Below are 27,930 nucleotides of genomic sequence, written 5' to 3' on the forward strand. Positions count from 1 at the left end.
TATACAGCCAGCGACTGTGTATAGGGTACAGCCCATTATACAGCCAGCCACTGAGCATAGGGTACAGGACAGTATATACAGCCAACTACTGTGTATAGGGTACAGTATACAGCCAGCCACTATGCATAGGGTACAGTATTGTATACAGCCAGCCATTCTGTATAGGGTACAGTATACAGCCAGCCACTATGCATAGGATACAGTATATATAGCCAGACACTGTGTATAGGGTACAGTACAGTATACAGACAGCCAATGTGCATGTGGGACAGTACATTATACAGCCAGCCACTGTGCATAGGGTACAATATATACAGCCAGCCACTGTGCATAGGGTAAAGTACAGTATATACAGGCAGCTACTGTGTATAGGGTACAGTATATGCAGGCAGCTACTGTGTATAGGGTACAGTATATACAGCCAGCCACTGTGCATAGGGTACAGTACAGTATATACAGCCGACTTCTGTGTATAGGGTACAGTATACAGCCAGCCAATGTGTATATGGTACAGTACACAGCCAGCCACTGTGTATAGGGTACAGTACAGTATACAACCAGCCACTGTGGATAGGGTACAGTATAGTATACAGCCAGCCACTGTGTGCAGTCCATTATACAGCCAGCCATTGTGCATAGGTACAGTACAGTATATACAGCCAGCTACTGTGTATAGGGTACAGTATTCAGCCAGCCATTGTCCATAGGGTACAGTGTTGTATACAGCCAGCCATTGCTTATAGGGTACAATACAGTATACAGCCAACCACTGTTCATAGGGTACAGTATATACAACCAGCCACTGTGTATAAGGGAACAGTACAGTATACAGCCAACCACTGTGTCCTATACACAGTATACAGTAAGCCAGTGTATAGGTACAATACACAGTCAGCCACTGTGTATAGGGTACAGTACAATATACAACCAGCCAATGTGATAGGATACAGTATAGTATACAGCCATCCACTGTGCACAGGGTACAGTATATACAGTAGTCACTGTGTATAGGGTACAATATACAGCCAGTCACTGTGCATAGGGTACAGTGCAGTATATACAACCAGACACAATGTATAGGGTACAGTACAGTATACAGCTAGCCACTGTGCATAGTGTACTGTACAGTATATACACAGACCCAGACAGGGTGCATAATGTACAGTACAGTATACAGCCAGCCACTGTGTATAGGGTTCAGTACAATCAGACATTGTACATGGGGGACAGTACAGTATATACAGCCAACCACAGTACAGTATATTGCCAGTCACCGTTTACAGGGCACCAGTGCATGTCTGTACTGCGCACACAATGTACCTGTGACCTGGCTGTGTGTCACACACTGTCACTAACTACATTATTATTACAGGACCCGTAGCTACGCCCCCTGCTCCTCCTTTTCCTGTCGCTGGCTGTGAGGAATGGAGGCTGCTCTCCACCAATCACCGCTCTGTTATGGCCTCTCTCTTCTTGTATTCTGATTGGTCGGTACCCCTGTCTGTTGGTGTCTGTGGCGCTTCCCATTGGCTTGGAGCGGAGAAGCGGGTTAGGCTGCTGCCAGAGCTGTCAGTGATTCCTCCCGGTACGGCGGTTGGTGATGGGACGCAACGGGCGGCGAATGCGGGCTGCCGGGTGTGTGTCCGTGGAGTGACAGGACTCCTAGTGACGAAGGGTGCCAGGGCGGCACTGACAGTACGGTGTGTGCGCTGACGGAACATGGCCACCATGGAGAAGCTGATGAGAGCATTCGAGTCCCTCAAATCCTTCCAGCAGCAGCAGGTGCCCGCAGTGCCGGAGGAGCCGGTGCTCAAAGCGTGAGTATTCTTTGTCTTATTCCCATACTGCCTCGTATTGACCCATGTGTATGCCAGTCTGGTGCCCAGGGTACAGTACAGTGCCTCTGCCCACCAGGCCAACCACCATCCTAACCACAAGCCGGGTACAATGCCTGTTCTCTGCCAACCACTAGCCTGGGTGCCCAGGATTCAATGCCTGTACTATCCCATCAGTCCAACCACCAGCCTGGGTACCCAGGGTGCAATGCCTGTTCTCTGCCAACCACCAGCCTGGGTACCTAGGGTGCAATGCCTGTTCTCTGCCAACCACCAGCCTGGGTACCTAGGGTGCAATGCTTGTTTTCTGCCAACCACTAGCCTGGGTGCCCAGGGTGCAATGCTTGTTTTCTGCCAACCACCAGCCTGGGTACCCAGGGTATAATGCCTATTCTCTGCCAACCACCAGCCTGGGTGCTCAGGATAGATTGCCAGTTCTCTGCCAACCACCAGCCTGGTTACCTAGGGTACAATGCCTGTTCTCTGCCCACTAGGCCAAGCACCAGCCTGGGTACTCGATATAATGCCTGTTCTCTGCCAACCACCAGCCTGGGTGCTCAGGGTACAATTTCTGTTCTCTGCCAACCACCAGCCTGGTTACCTAGGGTGCAATGCCTGTTCTCTGCCCACCAGGCCAAGCACCAGCCTGGATACTCGATATAATGCCTGTTCTCTGCCAACCACCAGCCTGGGTGCTCAGGGTATAATGCCTGTTCTCTGTCAACCACCAACCTGGGTTTCTAGGGTACAATGCCAGTTCGCTGCAACCATAAGATTCTTGGGTTCCAGGGGTACAATGTCTGTACTCTGTGAACCACCAGCCTGGGTACCCAGGGTGCAATGCCTTTTTTTTGCCCACCAGCCAACCACTGGCCTGGGTGACCGGGGTACAATGTATTTTCTCTGAACACCAGGCCAACCACAATCTTGTGTGCTCAGTGTACAATGGGGTGGATGTGTTAAACTAGGGGTGGCCAAACTGGTCCTCCAGATCTACCAACAGTCCACATTTTCCAAATAACCTAGCTGGTGCACAGCTGTAGTCATTACTAACTGTCACATGACCCAAATCCCCTAGCTCAGTGGTAGCCAACCCTAGCCCTCGAGAGCTACCAACAGTTCACATTTTCCAGACAACCTAGCTGCTGCACTCATTAATCACTGACACACATTTTAAAAGAAAGATACACAGATGGAGCTAATTAGCTCACTTGTGATTCTGTGAGGAGACCTGCAAAACATGCACTGTTGGTAGCTCTCGAGGACTAGGGTTGGCTACCCCAGCCCTAGCTGGAGCACAGCTGTAGTCATTACTGTCACATTTCGAAGTACACCCAGCTGGAGCACAGCTGTAGTCATTACTGTCACATTTCCCAGTACCCCCAGGTAGAGGACAGCTGTAGTCATTACTAACTCTCACATACATGCTGCATTCATTCCTACTATAGATCCACAGGTTGCCTGATAAACATGAACTGTTGGTAGATTATGAGGACAGGTTTGGCCATCCCTGTATTAAACCTTTAAAAAGAGATAAACGCAATGGTGATAAAGAGTTATAAACATGGTGCCTATACACTGCTCCGACTTCTTGGAAAAACTGTAAAAAAAACAACCTCAAATCAACCCTTTCCTCTGTCGACCATCCCTATGTCTGTGTAGACCAAGTGCCGGTTGAACAATAGTGGTTGACGTATTGACTGTCTGCCTAATTACTGTCAACCTAATAATCGACACCTGTATAACAAGGCCAAAGAGTTTGGAATCGATTTATTAATTTTTTTGGACTTCTGTGTAAATGTGACTATACAGTAAGTGGGGTTAGATCTCCATCTGTCAGTGGCATTCAACATGTGGCCCTCTAGCTGGTGTGGAACTACAGATACCAGCATCCCCTGCTACAGTTTTATCATGTCATCATAGAAAAACTGAGAATGGTCATGCTAGGATGTGGAACCACGCATCTATCTATCTATCTATCTATCTATCTATCTATCTATCTATCTATCTATCTATCTATCTATCTATCTATCTATCTTTAAATAGCTCTAATTTATCTCGTAAATCAAAAAAGACACAAAATGATATAGTTTTCATTCAAAATATTCCAGCATTACATTTCTCTGTCAGAAACCATATTTGACTCTGTAGGGTGTGTGGTGTGACCTCCCCTTGAGCAGAGACGACCTACATCAAACGTTTATGGTAATTATAGATTGGTGCTGCGTATTGGCCTGGAGGAAATTTGTCCCATTCCTCCTTTTTAGGACTGCTCTAAAGCAGCCCATACACGCTGCGATGCGGGCTGTCCGATGTGTGCTTTGAGGTGCACGCTCCCGCGGCACCTCATCGCACAGTACAAAAAGTACAGTATGTGCTTGCACATACTTTTTGTACTTAGTTTTCATCACATCGCATTGCATGCACAGGCAATGCAATGTGATGCATGCTTGTTAAGCACGGAACGCATGCCCGTATCGGGACGTGTATGGGCGGCTTAACTCAGTGGATGTGGGAGGGCTTTCTTGCATGAACACCCGCCTTCAGGTCCTGCTGCAACATTTTTTCTAGGATTACTATTTGGGCTTTGGCCTCCAGTATTCCAAAATGAAAAATCTCTGTTGCTTCAACTGTTTTTGTCTGTTGAGTGCCGCTTGTGTTCAGGGCTATTGTCTTACTCCCAAGACACATTTTCCTGTAGAATGTGCTGTTTAATTCCAGAATCAACAGTTCTAGCAGTGGTGACAAGCCGTACTGGCCATGTGACCCAAAAAGAGCCACCATTTAGTTTCTCATTCAAGTTAAAACCTCTATTTCCTACTCATTCGTCCACAGAATATTCTTGTTCTGTGCTTGCCTGTTGGTGGGCCTCATTGGCCAGTGCAAGAAAGATCTGCAGATCCTGGTACATTTTTTTGGGTTTTCCCGAAATGGTATATGACGTGATCTTGCGGTTGGATTTTGGTGGGTGATTACTCTTGCAGCGAGTGAGAGTGGTGATGAACTGTCATCTTTGTGTCGGACAGTGGGTTGGGGAAAGCCAATAACTTTGTTTTCTAACCTTTACCAGACTGATGAGCAGGAACTACTGTTTTTCATAGGTCTTTTTATTAAGGAATTGCCTACATTAGCATAATGGTGTATGGTAAAGGCCAGACTTTGATTTGTATAGAGTCCGCTTTTGTGGTATATTCAATGCATGTCGAAACTGCTGTCTTGCCGAAAAGACGGCAATTTTTGACACGAATGGATCAGAAGGGGTTCCGATCTATTCAATGTTAGCTGGGTTTTTTTGGAAGGTTGAAATGTTCCGACATACCGAAAAACAGGTGGCTTGACAGAATAGCTGCTAATCCGCCTGCTTGTGATGGAAACACAAGCAAAACCGAAAGGTATTGGCCATGTTTCCAGCAATATAAAAAAAGATGCCGGATTGAGGCAGGGTGAGCAGCAGCAGCTTACACAGCGCCTCCCTCCTGCCGTACCCACCCGCCGACTCCCGTACCCACTGCACTCACCTGTCCCACCGCCGGGCTGGTTGAGAGCAGCTCACCCGGCCCTGTCCAAGGCACCATTGCACGCTCACCTGGTCCCTGTGTTGGTCGGGTGAGCATCAATCAGCGCCCAAATCTGACATCCGGATTGGCCCGCTGCATTGAATAATGGATGCCTGATCCATTTTGGCAAAAGAATTTCAGAATTGATTCGGCATCAATTGAAATATATACTTTTTATGTTTTTAAATAGGACAAGGCCACCAAAACTGACACCTGATTGGCTTTCCATTGAGTTACATTCCTGTCTTCTCTTAATGAATGAATAATCCTAGAGTTTCACATATGAATTCAGTGTTCTATTGTTTTATGTGTTGTTCGATTTATTTGGTTCTCTTTTTTTTCTGTTTTCTGTATGGTTTAGGTGAAGATCTGTTCACATTTATGTAAAATTCTGAAACTTTAAAAAAGTGCACAAACCTAGCACCAGTGTAGGAAAGTACATTTTACTCTGTAATATAAAGTACAGTACATCTGCTATCGAACGTTAACAGCTGAAGGTATTGAGACCAATGCAAATTAAGATAACTCCGAAACAAAAGCTAAATGTCAAACTATTGGTTTAAAAGGATGAACCAATCGCGTGACTAGGAGAGGCCGCCAACTCATGTATGAAAGTGCTTTACTCACTATCCATCTGAAATAGTGTATTGGTTATATAAGTAATGCCATATTAGGCACGCACTCGGTCCAGATGCATAGATAGTAGCTAGTTACACGTTGTTTCAGACCCACAAATGTCATGTAGGCAACATTATATCCTGTTTTGTTTTCTTTGTTCGATTTTATATCACTTCTTTGAAGGGTTTGTGGAACGATGGACATCAGCGTGCCCATCCAGCTGGAGACTGGCAGATCATATTGGGATTTGCAGATCTGTGCCAATTGGGGAACCACAGGTTTCCTACTTGAATGGTTTCCACTCGTTCCAAAAGCAAATCAGAAACTTAAGTGCCTGTGAGCTATTCAATTGTTTTTGGCTCCCAGCCCATGTTGGCAGCACTTACAGTATCGCAGGCTTCTGCTCACACCCTCCTGAGGTGTGAGCAGAAACCTGTGTAAGGCTTTGGGACTGGGAACAAGGGCAAAGTGAGCTGTAACTACAGTGCACATACCACTTAGCACAGGAGAAGCGTCTTGAAGCAGCCATTCCTGTGCATTTAACTGCAAAAATGCGATTATTACAGGACAGGTTTTGCAAACAATTGAATAGCTCCTGTTAACGTGGATGGGAGCTATGAGTGCCTAAATCAGTTGAATCGCCCGCTAAAAGTTCATTATACGTTCTACCCAAGCGCCTTGTGTGCTGTACGTTTTAGCTGCAGTAAACATGTACGTCATACAGACGTGAATTTTGGCTCAAAGTCCGCCCAATAAATATAAAGCGGTAGCTGCGCAGTTCATTTACCCGCTGCAAAACACCAATCAAGATGGAATTGCTACAGGGTTTCTCTGTACCCACAAGTGCGCAGTGCAATCAGTGGCATGTGATCTGATGATAAGTAATCTTTTATGGTGTGCAAACTCTCTTCCTCTGTTGCCTTGGTTCCATGGGGCCCAGCTATCTATTTGCCAATGTTTTCCTCTATGACATTTCTGTGTATTGTAACAGAGATCGCAGTTAGTTCTGTGCTAATTATAATGTTCTTCTTTATTTGGTAGTGTTTGTACGAGTGTCCCAGCTAATGCTGACAGCCTGTAAATGATTGTTCAGGGCAGAGGTGGTGCAGGTGGAGATGGAACGGTCGAGGCACCTGCCTGCTGTCACCTCTGCTATTATATCGTGCTCTATGCTCTCTCTTGACACGAAAACAAGGAGTTGCCATCATGCGGTTGGAAGTAATAAACCATAAATATATATATATATATATATATATATATATATATATATATATATATATATATATATATATATATATATATATATATATATATATATATATATATATATATATATATATATATATATATATATAAAATATCCTCCCATTACATGCATTTTGGACTTTAGACTATGGTTCTACCATAATACATACACATAATGTGTGTGCTGTATACAGCCATATTGCTTATTACAACAGTGTAGAATGAATCCTATTTATATTGGTGTATGTGTCCCCTACTCAGAAGCCATCTTGTATATGGGGCTTTTCACTAGAAGCTGGTGGCATATTTGTCACATCGTACCTTAGGGGGAGATGTGTAGGCTGTGTTGGAAAAAGGACAGAAGCTGATTGGTTGGTACTTTATCTCTCATCAAGGGGTCATAGGATCGACAGCAGTAAAGTTGACATGCATTGGGTCAGCCGCTGAAGGTCGACATGGGCCCAGGTCAACACCTGAAAAGGTAGACAGGATCATTGGGTTTACATGGGTAAGGTCAACATGGGGTCTTTGCAACTTTTTTTTTTTTTTGCCCTGAATGTCGACACAGTTGGCATGGACACCGTATCGGTGCACTGCGTCACCTCGCATGGTGCGCTGCACTTGCCATGCTTTGGCCACTGTTATATTCTCCCTCCATGCCCTAGTGGATGGTAGGGCATGAAAAAGTGAAAAACCCCATGTCAACCTTTTGACTGTCGACCTTAGTGGTGTCTACCTAAAGACCGTTATACCCTCCAAGGAATCACTCTCAAACCAAAAAAGTAACAGTAGCCCGGGGCTACAATGGGCTAACGCTATGTGAAGATGATGTTAGCTGCTGGGGCTACACGTTAATTAAGCAGGTGATAACAGTAAAATCACCCCTATATATCTGCACGGTGTAAATTAACTTTGAACCTTCTCAGCATGGGGCCTGAATCGGACCATTTAAAAAATGTGGCAAAAACTGGAACCCCCGGGGTAGTTTTCCCCACCCAGCATAAGGTAAGGTAAAACTTGCAGGTGCATCGCTGAAGTGCGAGTGCTTTTCTCCACAGCAAAGCGCTCCCACATACATTATCTGCTAGTGGAACTGACGCTGGCCAGCCATATTTAGGGTCACAGTGGCTGCACTTGGCGTCATGCATTTTCCAGCCCACCCCTGTTGCGTCATAACCGTCTCCTTGCGGAACTTAAACTGTGATCACATGTCAATCGCAGTTTGTGTTCACAGATGCGTAGATCTCCGGAAATTGTGATCTGGGATTTTCGGAGTTCTGCGTTTGGGTCTGAATAAGGCCTAAAATGTATGTCCTGTCCGCATGTAGCACTGGCACAGTGGATTTGGGACTGGATTCAGTGTCCGTTGCACTGTCGATGCTACACTGCGGGGTGGTCGGCCAGCACAGGGATTCCTCCACACTGTGTGTGTGACGTCACGCAGCGGCTGCAGTCCCACTCATGAGCTGTCTGGACATGTCTTTTTTGCCTGGATCGCCCCCGCAAAACTCTGCGTCCAGCCCTGCAACACCGTGTCATCGCCCTTTGGCCGCACTCCGGCCGGTACTTCCCCTATGATTGCACTTTCAGGGGTGGCGCATGCACCGACGCAGATATGTGACAATTGCCAAATGGCTATTTTTGCTGATTTGGGACCAGAACTGAATCGGGCCCTTGCACTCTCCATGTAGGCTGACACACTGTGAGATTTAGAAAGATTTTATTCTGTTGGATATGTGTAACGTTACCGACCTCTGATGGCTTTCTAGGCACCATCGCTTTAAATCCATTTGTCGCTTTCCAGTAAATCATTCTGAGAAGCTAAACACCGGTGTCCTCCGCTATAGGGGGAGAGCGACTGCTCTGTCCAGGGATCTGTCACTGTAACAAATACAGGATTGATTGCTCCCGAGGACTGGCAGCCGCCCAGGTAGATGGGAAGTTTTTCTTGTTACTAGCATTTAAATCTTATTGGAGATGGCACTGAACTTGTATATTCATACAATATCCTATCTATCTATCTATCTATCTATCTATGATGCAGTCGAAATCCCGGCAGTTTGTCCCTTTGTGGGGGTCCATGACACCCATAGAGGGAGAATAAATTAGTGTGCGATCCACGTGTCCCCCCCCCCCCCCCCCCCCCCTTGTCGGGATTTTGACCGCCGGGATTTCAAACCAATCCCATCTATATAGATCTATACCAGGGCTGGGCAATTGCGGCCCTCCAGATGTTGAGGAACTACACATCCCAGCATGCCTTGCATCAGTTTCAGCATGGCCACATAGCAAAACTAATGCAAAGCATCCTGGGATGTGTAGTTCCTCAACATCTGGAGGGCCGCAATTGCCCAGCCCTAATCTATACACTGCTAACTCTTCTGTATAGTTCTGGTGGGAAAAGCCTTTCATTATGGACCTCATTTAGATACTGGGGCGTTTAAAGCCATTTATTAATTTGTTGGTCCACTGGCATAATAGTGTATACCCAGTTTTATCAGGGGGGCCCATAAGTGATCTCTATAGTGCAGTGCAAACTATAGCTACCCCCTGTTTGTGTTCTGGGCTCATAAGCCCACAGTGTTTTCTGCCCATGAATAATTGAATATGCAAAGTGCTTGTTCTCCTGCAAACTTACACATTTTACATGAATTTGTTGTTAACTCTAAGTTTAATCTGTGGGAAAACTAGGTCGACTCCTAAAAGGGTCAACATGAGTTTTTCACTTTTCTTGAGCCGACATGTGCCGACAGGCGGTATTTCACACCCTACCATCCACTAGGGCATGGAGGGAGACTAGAATAGTGTGCACGAAGCACGGCGAGCAGATGCGTTGCACCGATCCGGTGTCCATGTTGACATTCGGGACAAAAAAAATTTAAAACTCATGTCGACTTAATGCTTGTGTCTGCCTTTTGACCCTTGTGATCCCCACAGGGCAAAACACATTGGCTCCCACAGGAAAAAAAAAAACACCTATTGGCCCCCGTATAAAAAACAATCACACTGGTCCGCACAGGTAATACGTTTGCCCATTACATGAAAAGAAGAGACCAGTAAATAACAGTTAAACTGTGGCTGTAAACTGGTTTGGGCATCTCTAGTTCTGGGGGCACACTTGAGAACAGCACAGTAGTTGAAAAACACTGGGTTAATTGATCTGCCGCGGCTGTTCAGTTAGAGCCCATGGAAGCTGGAACAGAAATCCTCAATTAAATGCGGCGGACGTTTTCACCAATAGCTCCGGGAACTTATTCCAAATTCTTTGGGGAAAAAGTGTGAGGAAAAAGGTCTGTAATTCAATAGCCAGCATGGTATATAAGTACATCTAGTGGAACTCAGCCCATAGCATTGCTAGAATCCTCACCTATCAGCTGATATCAGAGCTGGTGTACTAATACTGTTCCTGGCCACTAATACCCCTTTCACTCCAGAAAATGCAGGGACCCACCCGGGAATATGGCCCAGGAATCATGCCGGGCCATTCCCGGGTTGGCCCCTTTCACACCAGAAAAGTCCCTGCATTTTCTGGTGTGTGAAGGGGACGGGAAGGAGGCCGGCAGGAGGTGGGGAGGAGGCGGGATGGCGGTGGAGGCGGGCAGGAAGTGTGTAGAATACTCACCCCGTTGCTGGTCCTCCGTGCAGGCCAGGGATCCACGGGGGCGCAAATGATGGGACAGCCGGCGGATGAAGATGACGCAGCTCTCCGGTGCCTTCACAGAGAGCTGCGTCATCTTCATCCGCCACCTGTACCGTCATTTGCGCCCGCCGCCTGTGTGGATCCCAAGCCGGACAGCACATCGAGGACCGGCAACCCGGGTAAGTATCCCCTACCCCATTCACACCGGCCAGGTCCCCGGGTTAAATCCGGGAACAACCCTGCTCCATAGGGATTTTGGCCCGGGAACCTTTCACACCTGTGCTACTCGCTGGCTGTTCCTGGGCCCAACCCAGGAAATTATGCTGATGTGAATGGGGTATAATGGGGAATCTAAAGTGCTTTCCTTCAGCTGAGGTCCAGAGATGGGGGGGTTGGCATGTAGTCTCGGGTCGGAAGCCATCTGAATATGTGTCTACACATATTAATTTGGCACATGTACATGACATGGCATCTATTAGTTTGGAACTGTGTAAGTACTCATACACACACAGGGAGATAATTGCTAGCTTACATGCTGAGCTATGCAGGCTAGAGAAATTTCGGTACTTGTTTCCTAGCACGGCCACACCGATTAGCATCGGGATGCTCGTGTCGGGAAAATCGGGTCGGTCGCATCGCATGCGATGCGATCCGATTTTTACATTGGATTCAATGTAAAATGGTCCCTGGGACCCGATTTTACATAGGATTCAATGTAAAACAGCCCCCAGACCCCAATAACGCCACCCCACGATTGACGCTAACCCGAAGCGTGGCGAGCGCAGCGAGCCCCCGAGGGGCGGCGGTGCGCGTCCTCCGACCTTTTCATACCCCTACTATCCACGTTGGCATGGAGTTGAGAATAGAATAGTGTGGCGAGCGCACGCGGATACCTGTGAAGCCCGCGAGGGGACGCGGATACCTGTGAAGGTATCCACGTCCCCTCGCGGGGCTCGCTGCGCTCGCCACGCTTCGGGCACGGTGGCTCGCTGCGCTCGCCACACTATTCTATTCTCAACTCCACGCCGACGTGGATAGTAGGGGTATGAAAAGGTCGGAGGACGCGCACCGCCGCCCCTCGCGGGCTCGCTGCGCTCGCCACGCTTCGGATTGGCGTCAATAGTGGGGTGGCGTTTACAATGGGGGGGCATGACGGGGCCATATACAATGAGAAATGGCCCATATTGGCCCATTTCCCATTGATTACTATGTTAAGATGGACTTAATCAAGTCCATCTTATCTTGTGCCATTATAATGGCACACGACCGACACGACCGACGCGATTTCAATGTTAAAAATATTTTAACATTGAAGCCTATGGAGAAATCGGGTCCATCGCGTCGTGTGCCATGTTAAGGCACACGACGCGACCGACGCGATGGACCCGATGGACGCGATTTCTCCATAGGCTTCAATGTTAAAATATTTTTAACATTGAAGCCTATGGAGAATCGGGTCCATCGCGTCGGTCGCGTCGTGTGCCTTATTAAAGGCACACGACCGACGCGATGGACCCGATTTTCCATTTGCCGGTAAAATGGACCTGATTTGAAAGAAAATCGGGTCCATCGTGAGCATCGTGTGCCTTAAAGTTAAGGCACACGACCAAGAAGATTGTGGCCGTGCTAGGAAACAAGTACCGAAATTTCCCTTGTGCGTCCCATTGGCTAGATGGCCCATACACACGTAGCGATGTGTGTATGGGTGATCTGTGCTTACCAGTCTTCTCTGGTGAGAACATCGGCAATTTGACTAGATCTTGACTGCATGTAGATAAGATCTAGTCAGGTGATGGCGACATGCGGGACCGCGAGTCACCATCACTATGGGACATACACCCCCGAGCAATCAATGTTTTATTGCTAATCCATCTAGACAGATCGCTTAGAAATCGGGCTAAAATCCGCCAGTTTTTTTTTCCCCCTTACCCTCTTTTCTAGCATTTACTAACTATACTAAGAAATATGGCTCTGGGATGCTAGTACTTTATTAGCAGTTATTTATATAGCACACACGTACATACATTTCAGTTGCAGCAAATCGGAAGCTGACCACTCCTCCTTTCTGTACCCGCAGCCCCAGGTGACCTAGGAAGGCGGGAGCAGATTCCGCCAAATGGCAGGTGCTATTCATGCACCCTGCGGGAAATGACAAGGAAACACCTTGCGCTTACATAAAATGAACAGAATAGATACATTACTCAGTTAATCTATAACTGTATTACTACAAGGCAACGTCACATACAAACCTGGCTAGAACCACGTGTTTGTAGCCCACCCAGACATATGATGGAGATAATGTGATGACATTATCACAGCTGTCCCAGCCACAGAAAGGAACTGCCTAATATTATGTTGTGTTCACAAAGTTTCCTACTGGTGTGCTTTATTAGTCCATCCACCCCCCTCATGATGTCTGCACATAACTCAGACACACAGGAAGGTGATAGCAGGGCTCCTATTTCCCACAGCAATTATGTATAGGATGCAGAGGTCATGTGGCAGGGTGCAAGCTTTTGTTTATTAAGTACTTGTGAGAGATGAACTAGTGGACAAGTATAAACTCCCGCCCATTTCTGTTTTACCTTAGTGCAGGCATGTTCAAACTAAGGCCCTCCAGCTGTTGTGAAACTACAAGTCCCATCATGCCTTGCCACAGTTTTGCTATTAGGGAATGCTAAAACGATGGCAAGGCATGCTGGGATGTGTAGTTTCACAACAGCTGGAGGGCCACAGTTCGGACAGGCCTGCCTTAGTGGGCCTATTTCCAGGTCATTCTCTCTGCCATTTATCCTTATAATGAGATACAATACTAATATTTGTAACCATACATATTAAACTCTAGTTATTTCTTTTTTTTTTTCAATTCTAGTCTTTTAAACCATTGGTCCATTTTGTGAGGTAAGCCTGTCCTTTGGGGATATTGTTGTGCATTTATGTAATATTAAGTTGTTAAAGTGCGACTCCTAAGTGTCCCTTTCACTTCTGTGGGGGTCAATTCTGATGAGGCTCCTTTATAGGGGTATGGAACATTAGGTCTACAGCAGTTAGGTCAACATCATTATGTCAACATCTGTGTGTGTGTGTGTGTGTGTGTGTGTGTGTGTAGGTTGACACAAACATTAGGTCAACATGGGGTTTTGCACTATTTTTTGACTCACAGTTGACATGGAACCTGAAAGGTAGCACCGCGTTCCCTAGCTCGCTGGTTATTCCCCCACCACGCCCTAGTAGATGGTAGGGCATGAAATACTGCCTGTCGGCACATGTCGGCTCAAAAAACACTGGAAAACCCCATGTTGACCTTTTGACTGTCGACCCAGTGCTTGTCGACTTAATGACCGTATCCCCCTTATAGTACATATAACACGTGGCAGAAGTACTGCAGTGTTGTCCTCTGAATTTTGAGAGGACCAGCCTCGCGCACTGAAATGGTGACAGGATTATCCTGCACTGGTTACTGCAGGGTTGCACAGGCCCTGTCTATAAAATGATGACATTTGTGAACAGCCAGAATATAAAAGGTGGAGTATGGCTGCTTCATAATCATCCCGGAGATGAGTGTAGCACTGTTTATAGATAAGCTTACTATGGTGTTCATTCTGCTCTCCAGGCTTTATACCAGGCATGGCCAAACTATGGCCCTCCATTGTCCCATCATGCCTTGCCACAGTTATACTATTCGGTCATTCTAAAACTATGGCAATGCATGCTGGGATGTGTAGACAACAGCTGAAGAGCCACAGTTTGGCCATGCCTGCTTTAGATATACGAGGGGGAAATTTACCTAGATGTGAAATACACTTCACAGGTCATGTTGCCATGGGCAACCAATCAGATCCTGTCTACTATCTTCTAGGGTGAAAAAGAAAGAAGTAGCTTCTGATTGGTTGCCCATAGCAACAAGACCTGAGAAGTGTATTTCACATCTTAGTAAATTTCCCCCACAGTGTCCAGGTAGACAATGAAAAGGTCGACAACTATTGGTCAACATGGTCAAAAGGTGGACATGAAAATGGTTAACAAATGTTGAGGTTTTTCATGATTTAAAAAAAAAAAAAAACCTGACCTTACCATACACGTGGGCATAGAGTGAGAATATAATAGTGTCCTGAGCGCAGCAAGGCACCGTGCCCGAAGCATGGTGAGCGCAGCAGTACACTTATTGTCCATGCAGACCTATGTCAACATTGACAAAAAAAACATATAAAAACTCACGTGGATCTTTGCCGTCCTTTTCAGTGTTGACCTTTTGACTGTTAACCTTTTGACCCTGTCGACCATTAGTTCTCAACCTTTTGTTTGTAGACCTAGACCCTGTAGCTCCAAAAGACCACAACCCTTCATTCTAGCACCCGGCATCTTTAAAAACCCATGTAGTTCCTCTTCCCTGCCAGGGGTGTCGCTATATGCTGTGTTGCTTCTAGCACAGGTCAGTTCTGAATATCAGTGCTGAAATACAGGCCACACTGTGCTAGAAGAACCACAGAAGGGAGTGACACACCAGGCAGAGATGAGATGCTAGAATGAACACTGTATACTATCCCTATTAACCTGGGGCGCTCATGGATTACACAAGTTCAGTGGCTGAATAAAAATTGCTGAAATGCAGGCTTATAGCCAGCCCCGTAACCTGTGTAATGCATAGGACATTTACCGTACTATAGTTTAATTGACATACAAATGAGTTAATCATCTTTATACAAATGAATAATCGGATCAGCCTGCATCTTGGGTATTTTGAAATGAGAATAATCTGTCAGTAATTTATGCTAAAAAGACTGGGATAGTATTAGAGACGAGTTGGAAGTGAAATAAGCCTTCAGAATACATCGGCAAAATAAATGAACTATGTAGTGGAAAATGTCATTGATGCATTTGAGCAATTCCAACTTCTCCTGTGCTGAGGATGTTCTTGTCTTCCCACTTGGAAAGACGACATCCCAGGAGGATCTATGAAAACAGGACGTTTGTCAAGTGTATAGCAGACTATAGATACATCTGGCTGCTCTGCAGTTCCGTGGTATCGGCAGTGCAGCAAAGCGCACACGATTCGTGTTCTTGTTCCTGTGTTTTCTGGATGATGTCATAACCTATGCTGGATGGTGCATTACTATTATAATGAACGAGTTACGGTATCAGAATTTGTCCATCATACAGATAAACTATTTTCCAGGCGTTTATATTATCTACTAGTTCAGTGGTTCCCAACCTTTTCTCTCCTGTAACCCTTGATTAGGCTTTTCATTCATGAGTAACCCCTCTTCTCTAGTGTACAGTCAGGAATCGGGTCCCTCTGTGTACGGTGCCTGGGGTTCCCGCTACCGCCTGTAGGATGGATGCCACAGCTTCCTCTACCCGTGTCAGCACAGGGCAGATGATCGCTGACGTCCGAGGGCAGCGTAGGTAGCGCCCAGTGGATTCCTGGTAGAGCAAAGGCACGAGGAGATACTGGTGATGCTGCTGATGGATCTGGAAGTGACGTGATGTGGTTCATCTCCACGTCAGTGGAAGACTTCTTCCTCCAATCGGGAGACTTCTTCCTCTTTTTCTACCATTACCAATATTATTTTCCGCACCGCCCAATTAGCAACACGGCTGCAGCACATTTCAGTCACCAGGAAGTCTTTTGTCCTCACCCTGCCAGCACTGCTCAGAAATGCCTGAGAGGAGCTGTGCACTTCAGCTCCCTCTACAGGCAGCCAGGGGCTTCACTATAGATGTAGTGTGTATTCTGCAGCTCTGCCACATCTGTCACTGCGGCTGGCCCTGCTCCCACTCCTGCAAAAAAAAAAATGCTGTTCAACTGCCACGATTGATTGGCAGACAGGGGGGTATCCAGGCACTCGGACCTCCCTGTGTGCACGTATGAAATTATATATTTATTTATTACATAAATTCTACAGGAAATAAACCTTAAGAGGCAGCGATAAGGTCCATACACATCGGCGCTCATCTCTGCCCCGTACACACCGGGCGGCTTTTGTGCTGAAACGACAATACTGACCTGCTTTCACCTCAGTCACACAGTGTGTATGGGCCTTTAGTCTGATACAGAAAGGGCAGTGGGCGGAAATATTGACATCATTGTATCTCTGCACTACACAATCATCAAACCTGCTAATCCAGATTACTGGAAACACAGCCTCATGGTGGACCTTAAATTCACTGTAACCTGTAAACCTTTTGTACAGTGAGCTTAGTCCCGGCATATCCTGTTAGGCAGCTTATGGCAGCTGAGGGAACCACACTTGACATTGCATGCGGTCACCTTTGTTGATACCTGTCGCCATGGCATAACTCGGGGATTGGCATACTCTGGTTTCTAGATGAAGTTGGACAGCAACGCTCAAGGTAATGGTTGTAAAATGACAGCTTACATGAAGTTGCAGGGTGCCAGAGCAAGCTATAAGCTGCAATGTCTGCATGCTACTTCTGTGCACCTTTTGTGTTAATTGGTCTAGTTCAGTGGTTCTCAACCTCGGTCCTCAGGGACCCCCAACAGTGCACGTTTCATTTTCTAGGTCTCCACACAGAATCACAGGTGAAATAATTAGCTCCACTTGTGATCTTTTAAAATGTGCCAGTGAGTAATTAGTGAACCTGTGTGTCTGTGAGGTGACCTGGAAACATGCACTGTTGGGGGTCCCTGAGGACCGATATTGAGAACCACTGGTCTAGTGTGTATTGTACAACACACACACACACACACAGGCACACGTGCACACGGGCGCATGTGCCAAAATAAAGTGCTAGTTTATTTCTACTGTGGTTAGTGAGACAATTAGTAGGTTTTTTTAAATATTATGCAAAATATTTTTAAATTTCCCCCAAAGGTTTTTTCCCCTACATTGAAAAATTGATTTTTGGCTGCAATTAGATAGGAAATAGAGAGGATCTTACATGTACTGCCCCCTCGTTATCTTCTTGGGGCCCCCCTATAGCCCAGGCAGGGACAGAATGGGCTTGTTTTAACTTTTGGAGCTGCTAGTGTCATTGTGTGTCACTGTGTGGTTCACATCCCCATTGTACAGATGTAGCGCCTGTCATTCTTGCGGGGGCTGGTGGTAGATTCGCCAGCTGCCCGGTAGGGGACGCGCGTGCATCCCTTTACTACAGAGGTCCCTACCGCCCGATTCCACCTCCCCACTTCCCCCCTAACCCTGCCGCTTCTCCCACCGACAGGAAACTGGGACGCGCGAAGATGGAGTGCCGGTTTGGCAAGCACCGACACTGAATGAAGGGCGTTCCATCTGTATGTCAATCACCCCGTTTGTAGGTCCCTACTATGATCTCTGCAGTACTAGGTCTAGGAGAACAGCCTTGTGTTCTATTCCAGGGTAAACCAAACAAACCACTCTGCCTACAAGCCAAGAAATAAAGTCATTTAATGTCAGGAAACCCCTTTAAGCTTTATGGTGTTTATCCTTATTTGTGCGTATGTGTATTTTATTGCTTGTGCTTCTCTCTGGTGTTGATGTAAAGTTGTACTTATTATTTATTCATATGCATTTGGCTGGACTAATGTACCATTCTACTTATCTGTTCTATCTGGCCTGCCTATTGTCATTGGCATACGGTTTGGCAATCTGCCTTTGAATTAGAATGATGCTTTATTGATCTGTAGATACCAGTGCAACTATACTAGAAATCTGGGAAGCCATTAAATACATTTTGAATTAATGCTAAGGCACGTGTTATTTGTGCTACACTATGGAATTAGGTATCTTTGTAAATCAACTTATTTGTATTTATTTATTTATTTTTAATTAGTCACACCCGTGTTCACACACACACACACACACACACACACACACACACACACACACACACACACACACACACACACACACACACACACACACACACACACACACACACATTCTAGGGTTCCTTTTTCTGGAAGCCACACACACACAGACATTCTAGGGTTCCTTTTTCTGGAAGCCAATTAACCTATCAGTATATTTTTGGATTGTGGGAGGAACCCGGAGTACCCGGAGGAAACCCATGCAAGCTCAGGGAGAATATACAAACTCCGCACAGTTATGGCCATGGTGGGAATGGAACCCATGACCTCAGCGCTGTGAGGCAGTAATACTGACCATTACACCATCCGTACTGCCCTATGATGCCACAGACCTATTGTACTGTATGCACACACTGCGGACCTGCTTGCAATTTTAACATCTGTTCAATCGAACAGCCAATGTATCGCCCAGTGTGTGCTCAGCTTTACTAAAAGGAGAGCTATACAGTGTTCTGGACCTGATAATTGTCGCTGCTTCATCCAATATGACAATCAATCTTTAACTCGCACAGTAAGCGAAGTTATAATGTAGGAATGGCCAGAGAGGGACCAAGTAAACATGTAAATAAGTAGTACACTTTTATTTATTAATGGCTTCAGAAAAACATACAACTCCTGTACTGTAAAGGCAGACAGGGGCCACTCCCAGTTCCCCCCCACACACCCACCTACTGTGGGACAATGCCAGCCCCGGACGGGACAGTCCCAAAAAAACAGGACTGTTCCGCAAAATCCGGTCAGTTGGGAGGTCTGTAAATGCATCTGCCTAACATGATAAATATATTTGTATATACATTCAGATATGCATAGCAAAGCGTCGGTGGGAATGAAGCAAGCTTTGACTGAAAAACTGCAACAGCTTGCCGAAATGCAAGTAAAAGGGGTTGTACTGTACGTACGCCTGCTGACCCTTGGAAACGATGGATGTCAGAAGAGTTTATAATCATTGACATTTAATGCCCCCTGGTATGACCACAATCACTCCAGAAGTATAGTAATTATAACAGGGACACGCACATTATTACATCCATATGCACTGGACTTCAAGGAGAAAGGGAATTTGTTCACCAATTCAAACTAAATCTGCCTTGCTGCAATGCACTGTTCATGACACATGGTTACTAGTGTCTCCCCCTTACACTCTCCCTTATACTTGTCTGAGGGACAAGTTGGACCTGATTGACTTGAGATTTATCCTATGTGCAGGAGGGTCCTACAGCATCAGGCACATCAGATTTTGTCAGATAAATTGGCCCAATCTATCTGAATTGGGTCACATCTGACATCTCACAAGGGACCAATACGCAACTGGGGAATTGGTGCTCTCCCTGACAATTTTCTCTACATTACACTTCAGCTGCTAAGAGGCGGCAGAAGTTGGGGTAATGAGATGCAATCATGTTGCCATAGTTACTGCGCATTGCATCTCTGTGATATCACTGGTACATAGTGACATAATCGGATATATTCTTTTGTATATGGATTCAGCCCACGTAATAGCTGCTTCCCGTGTGTGTACAGGAAATTGTCGCTCTTTGTTGCTAGTAAGGACTCTTTATAGAATACTACAGCGATTTTCATGTGGGTTTTGCTAGTATATAAAAATATTTTATCCCCTGCACAAAGATATATGTGTGTGTGTGTGTGTGTGTGACTGACGAGCAGAATATTTGATCTCCTGTGAGAGGTGTGTGTGTGTGGTCCTCTTCATGAAGCAGAATAGATCCGTTATACAGATGTGTCCTCATGTAATGCTCTTGACCGTACATGGTATCCTCCGTGTGAAATTAAATTCCACTGAATGTCCCGAGATTCAATTCAAGAGCTGACGCTCTACTGAAGTTTTACCATAAATCAAACCATTTCTGCATAAATGTGCCATTGTAAAACCAGCGGTTCTCAACTATCTCAGCATCTCCTCTCCATGTTGCTGGCCATCTGAGACATCCTCAGGCTCCTCTTCCTCACCTGTCTTGCTGCCACCATCAGGCTGCATTCCTGGCACCATCATCTACTTTCCATTGCAAGGGCGCACCTGCGACTTTTCTCCCACTGTCGTCACCCTCTGCCTCTCCCTGCTACACTCTGCCTTTCCCTGTTGTTCACTGCCTACCCAATCTCCAACTGCCTCATCCTGCAATCCTCTGCCTCCCTCTACCACCCACTGCCTCCCTGCCATCCCCAATTACCTGACAGCAGATATAAGTTTTTACATTGCGTCTCCGCAATTGAGTAAGAAATTAAGTGATCGCATTAGCGGTCACTGCACTTCTGTTCTGTGGCTCCGCAATGCTGTCCTGCATGTGCGTCTACCTACCGCACATGTAGTCATTTGATTGAGTAATCCGTTTTATTGTCTGAGCAAAATAGAAGAACACAAAGGGGGTAATTCAATTGTTATTGTGGCTCGATCTCCAAAGTGACAGAAGATCGTAGGTGCGATATTCAATTGATCCTGATTATTGCAGCGATCACGCTCATTATAGTCGCGTTTAACTGCATAAAGCAGAATAACTAATTGGCGAAAAAAGTACCGGGTACTTGTTTCCTAGCACGGCCACACCGATTTGCATTGGGGTGGTCGTGTCGGAAAAATCGCCCGAAGCGTGGCGAGGGGACGCGTATAACTACACAGGTATACGCGTCCGCTCGCCACGCTTCGGGCTCGGTGGCTCACTGCGCTCACCACACTTTATATTCTCAACACCACGCCGACGTGGATAGTAGGAGTATGAAAAGGTCGGAGGACGCGCACCGCCGCCCCTCGCGGGCTCGCTGCGCTCGCCGCGCTTCGGGTTGGCGTCAATCGTGGGGTGACGACGGGGCCATATACAATGTGAAATGGGTCATATTGGCCCATTTCACATTGTTTCCTATGTGAGATGGACTTAATCAAGTCCATCTCATCTTGTGCCATTATAATGGCACAAGACCGACGCGATGCTCCCGATTTCAATGTTAAAAAATATTTTAACATTTAAGCCTATGGCAAAATCGGGGGCATCGCATCGGTGACCATGTTAATGGCCGCGACCGACGCGATGCCCCCGATTTTGCCTTTGACGGTAAAATGGACCTGATTTAAATGGAAATCGGGTCCATCGCGGGCATCGTGTACCTTAACTTTAACTTTAAGGTACACGATGCCCGCGATTGTGGCCGTTCTAGGAAACAAGTACCAAGTCCCGTTTCAGGGCACTGTTCGATCATTTCAGCTCGTCGCCCATGTGAGCTAAATACAGGCATTGGCAGCTGATCGCGCTGACAGGAGCAACAGTTTAATAGCGTGCAACAGTGGGGTTATAAATAAGCGGGATTTCTAATGACCAATAGACATCTGCTGATTAAATGCTAAAAGTTTATATAGAAAAATATCACTGAAATGAAGGAACTGGACAGTTATAGGGTTCTCTCCCACAGTTCACTGCTTATTTTCTGTTTGTCTTGTCCTGTGCCAACTGCCATGATTGTAAGAGCTGTGCTACAATGCTAATATGTTTTATTACACTTTTATTGGCCAAGCATAGGTCTAATAAAATGCCATGTATTAAGCACGGTATCATTTGTTTCACATATACACTGGAAACATGATTACATAAATTGATTACTAAGGGAATTGATGATGGGAATTGATGTGCGTCATTGGATCGATCCAATGTAGGTCAACCACTGAAGGTCGACACCTGAAATATGTCGTCATGAGTTAGGTCGACAGGGTCGGTATGTCGACACAAGCATTAAGGTGGCCATTCACACACAGATTTATCTGCAGATCTGTCTGGTTGGAATAAAAACATGGTTATGGATGAGAGCAAATGACAGTTGACCATTTGCTTGGAAATGCTGGAAAACTGACAAACTGTCACTCATCCATAACCATGTTTTTGTTCCAACCAGCCAGATCTGAAGATAAATCTTACTAGTGTATGGGCACCTTTAGGTCGACAATGGGAAGGTCAACATGGGTTTTCCACGTAGACCTAAATGTGGTTCTTTATGACCCAATCCATGATGTTTAGCCAGACCTGTACGGTGGTTGGAACTCTCAGATGGGTAATACATCCTGGTGATTGCCTGTATGTGATAACAGGGTATATCTGAGTATGTAATAATAATTAATTACGCACACACCCTAATGGGCTAGAAGCAATTTTTTCTATAGTAAATTCTAATTTTGGGGAAGATCATGCCATTTTATTTTCATAATCGCACAGAGCCGGTGGGATAATCAAAATCTGACTTTGTTATGATATTCTTAGCATGTTCTATCCTGAAAGCTATGCAGTGTTGCTTTTCTTCTCTCTATAATTATAATTATATGTACATCTGGTGTTTTATATATTATCTTTTTTTTTCTTTGTAATGTGCTTTCTTGAAACTATTTCTGGTCCTCATGCCCCACACACAGCATTGATAGCGTTATCACCGGCAGACTACGCTATTAGAATTTGCGCTCACTAGCTTGTATTGGGCTGATGGTCTCATTCACATTCAGCAGCAAGCTGTGGAGCGGGCGTTCTTTCTGGGGGATACAGTCATTGGATCTAGAGCATGTCGGTCGACATAGGTCTAGGTTGACAGGTCATTAGGTCGACACAAGCATTAGTTTGACAGTGTCTAGGTCAACATGGGGTTTTTCACTGTTTATTTGAGCCGACATGTGCCGACAGGCGGTATTTCATGCCCTACCATCCACCAGGGCGTGGTGGGATAATAAAATAGTGTGCCTGAAGCATAGCGAGAGAAGAGAGCAATGCGGTGCACTGGAAACTGTGTCCATGTCGACATTCGGGTCAAAATACTGTAATAAACCCCATGTCGACCTTGACCCATTTCGACCTAATGGTGTTGACCAACATGCTGTAGACCAAACGATCACAACCCCTTTCTGGAAGCCTGCATTTCGTGTTCCGCGCCCCGCTAACACACACACTGTTTCCCCAGCCGGCTCTCCCATGTGTTGTTAGAGCAGAGCGAATTCTGCACTGTATACAAACATTGCTAAACGTGCAAAATGTTTTGGTTTGTGCACACAGGCGCTTCTCGTTGTTGTTGCAGTGTTGGTCTTTGTCATCTGTTGGCACTTTTGAAAACTTCAGTGTTTGTAGGGAGTGAAGAAATCTTCAGATGTTTCATATATAAAGATACAGTATAACAGAAATAAGAAAGTGTTTAATTTTAAATACATAAATGCTGTAAATATGTAAAAAAAAAACTAACTTTGTATCAACACCCCTACAGAGTGGAGAAATCACCCATAGCAACCCATCAGTTCATACTGTAGCTATCATTTATCAAGTACATGCTATAAAATGCATAGGCAAACGCAGGGGGGAGGGGGGTATATAATATGATCAATAGAGCTACCACCACATCATGCAGTGTAAGGGACAGGGCAGAGCTGCTGCACACGTCTTCTATCACATTTGAGATCTGAGCCCTCAAACATCGCACTGGACCAGAGAGCAGCTGCCAGGAGGAAGAGATAGGAGCCTTACCATGAAGTGGGAGAATGTGAGCTTAGAAAGCGCAGTACTGGTTCTTTTATGTTTGTATATTTATTATGATATATTTAACCTTTTCCTGACCAATTATCTTATTTAAATGTTTTAAACAGCCTATACTAAAGACCATCTGTGCTGTTAAATATTAATGTTGTATTCCATACAGTATTCAGTGTATAAAAACACCAATTCTCTAAGCGGTTACCGCTCCAGACACCCATGCTTACTCCAATGCGCTACAGAGTGGGAGATTTTGGATGCCATTTGGAACCCCCCCCCCTCTAAAAATCCTGCGTTTGACACGGAAATGATAGGTACAAGCAGATTGGATGAACAAATTCTCCACTCTGATACCCCAACTCGTTTGTTTTTTGTTTTCCATTTGATTGTAGTTTATTTTTCATTAATACCCCTTTCACACAGAAAATTAAATACCCGGGTGAAGCAGTTCCACCCGGGAATTTCATTAAATACACGGGTCCTTTTTCTGTGTGAAAGGGCACACCCGTGTCGTAACTCCCGTGTCTCCGACCCGGGAATTAACCAGGGTCGAGGACACGGGATTTATGACCCGTGTTGACCCTTTCACACAGAAGAAATACCCGTGTTATTCAGCAAATTACCGGGTAGAAATTTTCAACCCGGTAATTTGTTCTTCTGTGTGAAGGGGGGTCAGGCTGCTCCCGGCAAATTGACACGGCATTTGAAATGCCGTGTATTTGCCAGGATTTTCAGACTTTTCTGTCTGAAAGGGGTATTAGTTATTTGTACAGTGTGCATCCTCTTCTTGTCCCTTCTGTTATTTGATCCCTAGTTTGGTGTGCAGAGATTGTGCCTCTGTATGGTCCTGTTCTGTCTAACCTATGCACTATTTCTTTTCCTTCTTTTTCCAGGAAGAAAGATCCTTCCACAAACAAGAAAGATCGCGTGACTCACTGTCTGACAATATGCGAGAACATTGTCGCGCAGTCTCTGAGGTACAGCTGACCACTTCACTAGTCCCTATACAGGATATACTGTTACATGTATCAAGCAGCGATAAGTGCGTACAAGTTACTATGGCAACCATTTTAGATGTTACATATTATTTTATAGAATGCACTTGATAAATGTTACTTAAAGCTGGGTGGTTGCCATAGGCACATATTCCACTGGCTCATTCCTCCACTCCTTGCACTGCTTCAAACGTCTTCCCCCATATAGTAGTTACGTTGGTACCCTGGGGTAGATGTATGAAGCAGTGAGAAGGGAGGAGAAGTGAGTCAGAGGAGCAGTGGCCCATGGCAACCAATCGGCACTGAATTATAATTTGCATAATAGAGCAGTTGATTGGTTGCCATTGGCCACTTCATGGCCAAAGGATGTAAACAGCTGAGTATCGCACACATATGGATACATTAAAAAGCTATGCTAGAACGGCCTCTATTATTCCTGCGCCAAACTTTACAGCTGACAATACACATTCATGCAGGAAGTGTTCTCCTGGTGTTCAGCAGACAGCCAGATGGAGACTAGCATGGTTTGTCACTACAAGGAAACCTTTGTACCGCTGCTGAGTCCAGTGGTTCTCCCTGTCCTCCAGGATTCCTCCTGGTAATACAGTCCCTAGTCCTCCCTCAGATCATAGCCCAAATCGTTTACCCAGCTGCAGCCTCCGGTCCTTATTCTCCCTGTGTCGGATGAAGGATGGGTCCCTGGAGGCTGGGTTGGGGGACAACCTACATGTGAGACATCTAGGCAGTGGTCAGGCTGCTGCTTCCTCTCCGCTCTGCTTGGCTTAGTCCGAAAGGCTACAAACTGATGCTTGGTCACAGGGCTGCATTCGAGCAGGTGGGGTCCACGATGAGCAGATGACCGTAGTTTGGACACCTGTGTTCTAGATGTTTCCTCTTCACAATAACCACAGGGAAATGTGGCAGCTGCAGCAAGGCGGAACATTTGAGGAAGTGACTTATGCCATGCTGATAGTCACAGGGCTGTGCAGTACGACCCACTCTGCTAATATTTGACTATGGAGGCTGTGTGCTTGGTATAGCAATGGGTGCGGCTGACCTGGCCAAGCATGCTAATCAGAAGAGGGCCCGCATACTTTTGGCCATATAATGCACATACATTGTTATCTTGGAGGTAAATTGCTGGTAAAAAAAAAAAAGTCCTGTGTCCTTTTATTGTTCTGTAAATGTAACTTGCAGTGTCAAATAAAGCAGCCAGTATTTACCCTGCACAGAAACAATATAACACACCCACATCCTACTCTCTCTGCACCTGTTACATCTGCCCCACCTGCAGTATAGCATGGTTTTGCCCATTTGAGAAAGATTTTGCTATTACTTATGTACCAGTTATATTATATAGCGCGCACATATTCCAAAGTGCTATTACAGAGATACTTACTAAATGTTCTTGTCTATGTGGTTTTCTTTTTTATTACACCGGTACTTGTGTAGTTTGGCGGCGCCCATCGCATCGCATACCATAAGGCATACGATGGTATGTGATGCGACGCGATATCGCGCGATATTGTACAATGCCATACAATTTTTAAATTGTATGACATTGTATATGGCATACAATGCGATGCGATTAAACATTGTATAAGCACCCTAATGGGTGCTTACAATGTTAAATGCACACCCCCCCCCCCCCACTATAAACGTGAACCCGAAGCGTGGCGAGCGGCGGCGGTACGCGTCCTCCAACCTTTTCATACCCCCACTATCCACGTCGGCGTGGAGTTGAGAATAGAAAGTGTGGCGAGCGGACGCGGATACCTGTGAAGGCCGCGAGGGGACTCTGATACCTGTGAAGGTATCCGCGTCCCCTCGCGGGGCTCGCCACGCTTCGGGCTCGGTGGCTCGCTGCGCTCGCCACACTTTCTATTCTGAACTCCACGCCGACGTGGATAGTGGGGGTATGAAAAGGTTGGAGGACGCGTACCGCCACCCCTCGCGGGCTCGCTGCGCTCGCCACGCTTCGGGTTCACGTTTATAGTGGGGGGGGTGGCGTGGGGGTGCATTTAACATTGTAAGCACCCTTTAGGGAGCTTATACAATCTTTCATAGTATAGGGGGCAAAAGTCGCATCGCATGCCATCGGGTGCATGGCATGCGATGCGATTAAAACATCGCGCGATGGAAATCGGGGGCGCCGCCAAAATACACAAGTACCATTACACCATCTATCCATTTTTTTTTTTTTTCTGTTATTACTGTGTTATTGGTCATTAGGTCGACAAGCATTGGGTCGACATGGGTCTAGATCAACAGGTCATTTGGGTCAAAAAACAGTGAAAAAACCCATGTCGACCTTTTGACTGCTGGCTTTGCCCAAGTCGACCTAATGCTTGTATCAACCTAATGACCTGTCGACCTTTCAGCATGTCGACATAATGGTGTCGACCCAATGCTTGTCGACCACCTTCTTGTAGACCTAATGATCCATACCAGTTATTGGTTACGGTATACATGATAGACAATGTCTAGGTCGACCACTATTGGTCGTCGCACCTTAGGTTGACACTGCCAAAAAGTCGACACAAGCTTATGGTTGACATAGGCAAGGTTAACAGTCAAAGGGTCATCCTGAGTTTTTCATAATTTTTTTGGTTTCCATCAGGCCTGCGGTAAAGAGCGGAACTCTCCCTCTTGTATCCGGTGCTGTTACTACGGTGGGTGATTCATTGTACAACTGCCACTGACTGCATACTGTGTTATTTATGTGC

At 45.9% G+C, this 27,930-nt stretch overlaps 1 protein-coding gene across 4 annotated transcripts in view; it reads left to right on the plus strand.

Annotated features, from left to right (window-relative positions):
* Window positions 1-1,486: 1,486 nt before the first annotated feature.
* HTT (huntingtin) overlaps window positions 1,487-27,930 on the plus strand; it is a 149,231-nt gene continuing 122,787 nt past the window's right edge. For all 4 annotated transcript variants that reach the window (XM_083151753.1, XM_083151766.1, XM_083151758.1 and 1 more), the window contains exons 1-2: window positions 1,487-1,817; window positions 25,103-25,186. In XM_083151753.1, coding sequence (XP_083007879.1) covers window positions 1,720-1,817; window positions 25,103-25,186 — 182 coding nt within the window. In that variant the 5' untranslated portion in view covers window positions 1,487-1,719. The remainder of the gene's footprint in view (window positions 1,818-25,102; window positions 25,187-27,930) is intronic.

The sequence above is a fragment of the Crinia signifera genome, chromosome 1 (assembly GCF_055691185.1).
Source record: "Crinia signifera chromosome 1, ASM5569118v1, whole genome shotgun sequence".
Lineage (NCBI taxonomy): Eukaryota > Metazoa > Chordata > Amphibia > Anura > Myobatrachidae > Crinia > Crinia signifera.